General features: G+C 45.4%; 1 protein-coding gene across 1 annotated transcript; it reads right to left on the reverse strand.

Annotated features, from left to right (window-relative positions):
* Positions 1-1510: 1510 nt before the first annotated feature.
* FAM84B (family with sequence similarity 84 member B) lies at positions 1511-8014 on the reverse strand. The gene is made up of 2 exons (XM_014965569.1): positions 7947-8014; positions 1511-7743 (listed from the first exon to the last, which is right to left on the reverse strand). The coding sequence occupies exon 2, from the start codon at positions 7736-7738 to the stop codon at positions 6842-6844; it is 897 nt and encodes a 298-aa protein (XP_014821055.1). The 5' UTR covers positions 7739-7743; positions 7947-8014; the 3' UTR covers positions 1511-6841.
* Positions 8015-8035: the final 21 nt, after the last annotated feature.

Consider the following 8035-nt stretch of genomic DNA (forward strand, 5'->3'; position numbering starts at 1 on the left):
CTGAAAATTCAGGCACTCCTGCAGTCACACAGAGCTCAGCTGGGTGCCTCGTACATCTTGTTCAAAATCACCTAAGTCCATGACAGAGCTAGAAATGAAATGTTGTGGTGGAATCCCACCTGCTGCCCTGAGCCTTAAAAGCTGCTGTCTCTTTTATGAGAATTTGTCTCACTCTGTCACACCTGTGAGAAGGCTGTCAAGGACAGCTGCAACCCACAGAAGAGCAAAGATCTCCAACGATACTTTCAGCATAAGTCTCATCTTGTTACAGCTAAATTTCCTCAGGATGGTTTCACCCAAAGTATTCTTGCTTGAGCCGACGTGGTGCTTTTGTGTGAGATTCAAATAGCTCTTCCTGGTCAGGATATGAGGGAGAAATACAGGTTGCTTGTTGTACCGCTGTTTTTGTCATCATAGATGTGCACACAGTGGAAGGCTTTGAGAAATTAAGAACCGTTACTTTATAAATATAACATCTCACTACAATGAATCACAGACTGGTTAGAATTGGGAGATCATCCAGTTCCAAGCCCCCTGCCACGGGCAGGGACACCTCCCACCAGACCAGGTTGCTCAAAGCCCCATCCAACCTGGCCTTGAACACCTCCAAGGATGGGGCATCTCCAACTTCTCTCGGCCACCTGTTAGAGTGTCTCATCACCCTCACAGTAAATAATTTCTTCCTAATATGTAATTTAAATCTCCCCTATTTTGGTTCAAAACTGTTATCCCTTGTGCTGTCACTACCCTCTCTGATAAAGAGTCCCTCCCCATCTCTCCTGTAGGCCCCCTTTAGGTACTGAATGGCCGCTATAAGGTCTCCCTGGAGCCTTACATTCTCCAGGCTGAACAACCCCAGTTCTCTCGGCCTGTCCTCATAGGAGAGGTGCTCCAGCCCTCTGATCATCCTCGTGGCCTCCTCTGGACCCACTCCAACAGGTCCATGTCCTTACGTTGGGGGTCCCAGAACGACCCTCATCACCTTCAGTAAGAAACTTCCCTGCACCTGCTGCAGGTAGAACATAGATCCCACTCCATCCCTGGAGCTTCCACGAAACAAAACATCACACAAACTGAACAGTTGTGCAGAGTTCCCAAAAACTCCCCGTGAGTTCTGATGTTCTCTCGCTTCTCCCTCTCCCAGACACTACATCTGTTCCTTTAGCAGTTGCTGGCACACAAGACAAGCCCGGGTGCCAACTAATACTATATGATCTTCTGCTGAATTCATTTTCCACTTTTAAAATTAAATTATGGGCCAGATCCTCATTGGATTTAATACAACTATTGTCTATTAAGCAGCTGATGGTCTGGCCTTGTACAGAGATTCTTCTTCTTCTCTCTTTGGAGCGGGAACACAACCAAAGAGTTAGATTTTGATCTGACATGTGAAGTCAGTTGAAAACATTGATTGTTTTGTGTCTGATGCATCCATCATGAGAAATCATTATTTTTCCAAAAAGCTGGGGAAAAACACACCATTTGAAAAAACAAAGAAAAGAAAGAAAGGTTATAAAAGATACTATAAATCTTTTATTTCTTTTTAGTTACTATGCAATGCCCTTCATTTTGAAGGAAATGGTACAATCAATGATCTGTACTTCTTTCTCAGGAAAAGAAGATATTTGCACTAACAATTCAACATTTACTGACAAAAGACAGCTTACAGAAAATGCTCATGGTGGGGAAAAAAAAATCATATTTTGTGATTACATTTGTTATTGTGGATGATTCCATGAAGTGTTACAATGTCAGGAATTTCAAGTGTGCATTTAAAGAAAGTTTCTAATTTGATATTAATGCAAAAGAATAATCTAAACCACTGGTGTTTGAAGCCACCCCAATTTCTTCCTATCCACAGTTAAAAAAAAAAAAATCTAATCTGAAAGTCTAAGCCCGTTATACAATACACCCGGCCTTATCACTGCACATTGATTTATAAGAGTAGTCAAGACATACTCAATTAACAGTAGATTTGTTACAAATAGAAACTGCTGTTGGAAACAATGCATTTCCTACCTCTACTTAGTTACTAGTCTCTGATCTGTTATACAAAATTAAGATTTTGCTTTCAAAAAAAATATTTGTTCCTACATGGCTGTTAGAATTATGGTTGGTGCTGTTAATTGTCAGAAAAGCACAGGTGGGAAACCACTCGACAACACACTTCACACACCCAAGGACAGACCTTTAGTAAAACTTAACCAAAGGAGAAGAGATAAAGAAAACCACTATTACATTCAAAATCTGAAATATATTCATCACATAGTATTACCTATTTTAGTATTGAGAGTGGAATACTGAATTTAAATGAACGAAACTTGAGAAGTTTGCCTAGGGTTTCATTGTACAAAACAATTGAAAGTTTACTTCCACAGTCTAGCATCCTTCAGTCTGAAGAATATATTTTTCCAAGTAAGAAAATATAGTTTTTGAAGTATTTGGGGGGTATTTTCCCTGCCTACCCTGCAACTGCCTACTATGTTGCCCAGGTGAGCTCTAAAGAGTTGCTGTAATCAATACTTTGCATTCACACAGAATCAGGGCTAACTTGAAATAGTCTTCAGCTTATGTCCTTGTTCACTGCCATGGAAGGTGAATGTCTAAATTGTGTTTTTAAAATTACTCAATCAAGGGATAATTGTAAATTTTACTATAAAGCCTTTTCCAAGACATTCTTTGCATCAAACACACCAATACTCTGGGGAAATAAGACTGCTCATCTACATTTTCTAGCTGGAGCTACATTTACACATCTGGGGCTTACTCTTGCCAGCCTTAACACGTGCATAATGATATTCACAGCAGTCACCATAACAGCAGTGGCAGGTATGCCCAAATGAGTAAATTCATATACATGATTAAGTGTTTGCACAAGCAAAGGGCATTTAAAACAAATTATATCAACTTTAAATGCTAAAAACGCAAGGGAAGGTTCAAGCATGACAACGACAGATGAAGATACTGGAGAACAGTCTGCAGCAGGATGATCAGCTCAGTTTGTAACTACTGTGTAACACACCTCTCACTGAATCAGAGCAGCTCCTGGGTTTCCAGGGGGAAACTGGGGCCAAAGTTTGGGCTGGATTCCACCAGCCTTGTTTGGACAAGAGGCCCTTTGAGAAACTGCTTTCACAGCACGACTTGTTCTCCCCCAGCGATTATGCAAGCTCAGATCCTCCATGCCTCCACCAGAGACCTCAGATTGAAATGCCAGGCCCTAATTCACAAAGAAATGTAAATATACACTTAACTTCAAGCACATGAATAGTCTTACTGATTTCTCCAAGTGGCTCAAGGTAGGGTCTACTCACAACTTCAAACTCCGGTATAGGCTTAGGACCTTTGCTGAACCAGAAGTTCTGCAGAAGGATCACACCTGAATTTCTGTATGTTAAAGAAGAAGCTGCAGAGAATAGCACTTTTATCTATTCTTTTCCGCCCCTCTCTTTTGTGATCTACACAAAAGTCTCAAAGTAGACACATACATTAAAAAAGTCTATTTTTCTGGGAGATCTTTTTCTTTAAAAATCCCAGCCTAGTCTGCAGACAATAACAGAGTACAGTACAGCAAAGACAAGAAACTAAGCAGTTGTGACGTGCTTCCACAGCAATTCCTGTTCTCACATCCAGCTCCTTATGGGCCCATGGCTTTAAAACCAGACTGCTCAGAAACGCTTGCAGTGGTGTTTAGCAGCACCTATTAAATAACACTTCCTCACCAACAGGTAGGGAAAAAGGACCCGCCTGTTAAAGATGCAGCAGTTGCATCTTTATCTGCTGGAATAAGAAATCCCTCGATGGAGACATCCCTCTTCCAGACTAAGCAAAAAAAATTCCAGGCTCCCCCCTGCTTCTACTTTTGCGTTTAATAGAATAGCAGGAGATAGAATAAATCCACGCACACAGCTTGCAGAGAAATGTAAGGATTCCAAATATATATATTTTTTTAAATACTGAACACCTGTGTTCAGTAGGCATCAGAGGAGCACACAGGTTTTCTAAGATAGCAGAATGCACGCCAGACTCTGCTTCGTTGTGAGACAAGCTCCCCCTTCCCTCTCCGTCCTAGCAAGGCAGTGCAAGCGCCGGGAATCTTTGCTAAGGCCCTGTGCCTGGGGGAATTTATCCCAAAAGGCATGACCGGTACAGAGAAGCACCAAGATCAGCACAAGACACGATTTCAGTTGGTCAAAGAAGCTTTTCTCTCCGTTCCCAAGCAGATGTGGTCTTTTTTCTTTTTCTTTTATAAAACAAAAAGTGAAAAAGAGAACAGAAAACAAAGCCAGACTGTGTAGGGTATCTAAGGAGGAGAGGAATGGCAAAGTGTCATAGTTCTGATGTTTTAGACACAAGGGAAAAATATTTTCACAACTAGTTTACTGTTTAGTACCCTGTAGATACATAATATTTGACATTTATAGCTGTTTCTATACTTTATGACCTAGAATATACTTTAGATCACTAATGAAAAATAAACCCATTCAGAGGACTGGAAAATAATGTGCATAACAACTTATTTTCAAATGCAAGGTTATGAAGGGATTATTTTTTTAACTTTCAAAAATATCTGTAAGAAAATATTATTTTACATACCTATATTACACAGTGAAATAAACTTTGTTATGTACAAGGTTTCAATAGGAAAGAAACCACAGCCAGACATTTACTCATAGTCTAGATAATCTCAGTTGTCTCATATCAGTACAACACAGAGATTCTCCTTCACTCTTTTTCGGACTGTTTCAGCGATCATTTCAGCTTTTAGTGGTTACTAGTAGTTGTACAAAACCTGTGTGTAGACATCCACATATTAACCCCATCACAGTTAGAGATGGGTAGTTTTTATGCTCTCAAAGCAAGGTTGCACATCTGCTTGGCAACCACAGTAACTTGAGTATAACTCAATTGCATATTGGAGAGAAAAAAACAAAACCAAAAAAGAAACTTAGTGCAGACACCTGAGCTATAGCATTCTAAGGGAGCTTGGTGTTGAATTCTCCTTTGGATTTGGGTATTTCACAGCCCAAAATGAGAGTCATTAAGGAAACTGTATATTTGCATAACGCTAAGAGTTATTTCTCCTCCTGAAGCGAGGCTGAAGTAGTCTTTCGCAGGTTTTGCCTAACTTGTGTATTTTAGGCAGAAAACACAACTGCCACAATCTATTTGGATCGTACTGGCAACGTTGCTTCTTACAGTCTTAACTAATCAAAAGCCAGTATCTACCTATTCTAAAATGACAAACTTTGCTCCTGTCTCAGGGGCGGAAAGGACACGGAGTACTTTGCTATTTGTGGTGCAACTGTAAACAACTGCAGGGAAGACAGCATTAACTGTGCTTGAAGTTTACATCACACAGTTAGTTGCCATTATTTCAATGAACTCAAGCCTATCTTTTAAGTTTACCTCATCGCTATTGTGCTTTAAGGGGGAGGAATTTTGCATGAGAAGCTGCCTCCCAATCAGTGTTTGCTCACGCACTTCAGATCCCAGGACAAAGATCTGACAGTGCTGCCCGTGCAAGAGACCAGTTCAAGAGTTGAAAACAAGTTCAGGAAATACTCGAGGCAGGCAGCACCACGCTCCCCCTCCCTTCCTGCTTAATGAGGGACTTGTGCAACAACTTTGGAGGTATGTCCTCTCCTTTTCTCTAATGCTATAGCTCAGCTGCATACCATAAAAATTAGTAAAAAAAAGGAAACATGAGATCCCTAATAAAGAGGAAATTGCTTTGCGGTAAGGAAGGAAAAAGGAACACCCAAAACCCCCTGCCTGTGATGCCTGTGCTCCCTCCCATCGCTTTCCATCACAGCTGTGTTTACTGCAGTGCAGAACCTGTGACATGGCCACGGCCAGCAGCACCCAGCCAAGAGGCCACCCTCTCGAGGGACAGCTTACTCAAGACATGCTCTTGCACATCAGCAACCTGTTCCTACTGCCTTGATGTGTACAGCAGATGTAATCAGGAGCTCTGCCACTCGCTTTAGGGGAAGCCAGGCAGCCTGCAACGAGCACTGGCAGAGCTCAGGATGTGCCTGTGAGCGCCCCAGCACACACCAGCGCACAGACTCCTTCATCAGGGTTCCAAACTTCCTCCTCCCCTGGGACCAGTCAGCAGGAAATACATCTTCTGTCCTCAAAGCCAATGCTGATAGCAAAGGAGGAGGTCTCAGACCACTTGCAAGTTCCTAGCAATTAAGAAGGCAGCAGGCACGTCAAGCCCATTTCATTAAAATTAGCAGAGATTTCTCCCTTAGACCTTTCGGGGGGGCTGGCTACCAATCCATGAAGCCTTGCAGCAGGCAGGCAAGCAGCTCCTTGCAATACCAACGGGAGCCACAACTGGTGAGAAATGGGAGAAGGGAAACCAATATCCTCACGCTTCTCAGCTACCAAACTAATCACGTGCTCAGAGCTACATGGCCATGTCCTGAAAGTTGTTGGTTCTTTCTTAATAGTATTAAATACTCTTAACTTCTGCTGATAAGTAGATGTCAAAGGCATTTAGCATCTTTGTAGGGTCAGGCCTACTGGCAGATGGTGGAGGGAAAGGCTATGCACGAAGAGGGCAGGGAGGAAGGGAAGAAGTTGGGAGCAGAGAGGGGTAGAATTGCCCTGAGTTTTATCCTCTACAAGTAAGTCAGTGGTTTTATGATCAAGCACTGAAGGAGTTAAGCACTAAAGCACAGACACTTAATCAGCTTTCCCCCTTCCTTTCACATGTGATTGGAATGAAGCTGCACCGAAGCGGCCCAAAGGGCTTATAACAGCTCAATTTCGCAGCCTTCAGTTTTAATCCCCATCACCCAGGCTAAGCAGCATGGTGGTGCTGAGGCTGCTACTCCACAGCAGTCCGAGCACCTGGATGATGATGGTCTTCCTCCTCCTCTTCCTCCTCCTCTGCAGCCTGCAGGTGGCTGGAGAGCTCCTGGATCACAGCAGCCCTACCGATCTGGTCATTTCTCCTCTTCTCCATAATGAGATCCTCCAAGCTCTGGAACTCCAGAGTGTGGCTGCGTTTGTCCCCCAGCCGGATCTGCAATCGGTAGGGCTGCTTGCCTATGCGCAGCTCCCCGCCGATTTTAAACTCCCGCTTGCCGTACCGGCACCAGGCAGCGAAACACTCCGAGTTTCTCCAGCTCAGGTCCCGGTCCTTGCAACCCACCTGCTCCAGGGCGTTGCGTACCACCACGGCGGGGCTGAGGGGTTTGTAGCGGTACAGCCGGTTGGCGATGCGGCCCCGTCTGCCCTGGCTGGCATCCGTGAGGAAGCTGTTCACCACCTCCAGCCTGTGCAGGTGCACGACTTGAAAATCCCCCACGTAGACCACCCAGTGCGGGTACTGGGCCTGGCACACAAACTCCACCAGGTCACCCGGTTTGCACCTATTCAGCAGGTTCTCCGGGGTGTAGGTGCTCAGGTGCCCCCCGCCTCCTTCATCGCCCTCCTCCGGCAGCACGTCCTCCTCAGAAAAGCTTTTCTGGTAAATACACTCATCCCGGTAGTAGACCGAGCACTCCACCTCGTGCAGCTGGGGATCGTAGGGCTGCAGGGCTGGGTTCTCCCCGCCCAGGTCGTGCACCGAATCCTGCTGCTGTTCCAGCTCGTCATCGTCATTGGAAAAGATGTAGGAGACCCCGATCCTGGGCCCTTCATCCCTGTCCATACCCGTCGGGTCGGCCGTGGGAACTTCCTTGTAGTTCAGATGGGTCAGCTTCTCCACCTGGTTCCCCATGCCCGCTGCAACGACAGGACAACACGGGGGGGGGACAGGGGGGGACACATGAAGGCAGGCACGGGGGGAGCGGCTCCCGGAGGAGCTCCACACACGCACCCCACCGCTCCCCGCCGCAGCACAGCCCCCGGGGGTCGCAAAAGCCCCCGGGAGAGGGGCGGCGGCGGCCGCATGGGGACGGGGTGGGGGGGGTTGCAGACTCCCCTACCTGCACGGAGGAAGGCGAAGCGACACCGCCACCTGTTCGGCGGCGGCGAGGAAGAGGAGGAGGAGGAAGGCGCGGGAGCCGCCGAGCCA

The sequence above is a fragment of the Calidris pugnax genome, unplaced genomic scaffold (assembly GCF_001431845.1).
Source record: "Calidris pugnax isolate Ruff unplaced genomic scaffold, ASM143184v1 scaffold41, whole genome shotgun sequence".
Taxonomy (NCBI): Eukaryota; Metazoa; Chordata; class Aves; order Charadriiformes; family Scolopacidae; genus Calidris; species Calidris pugnax.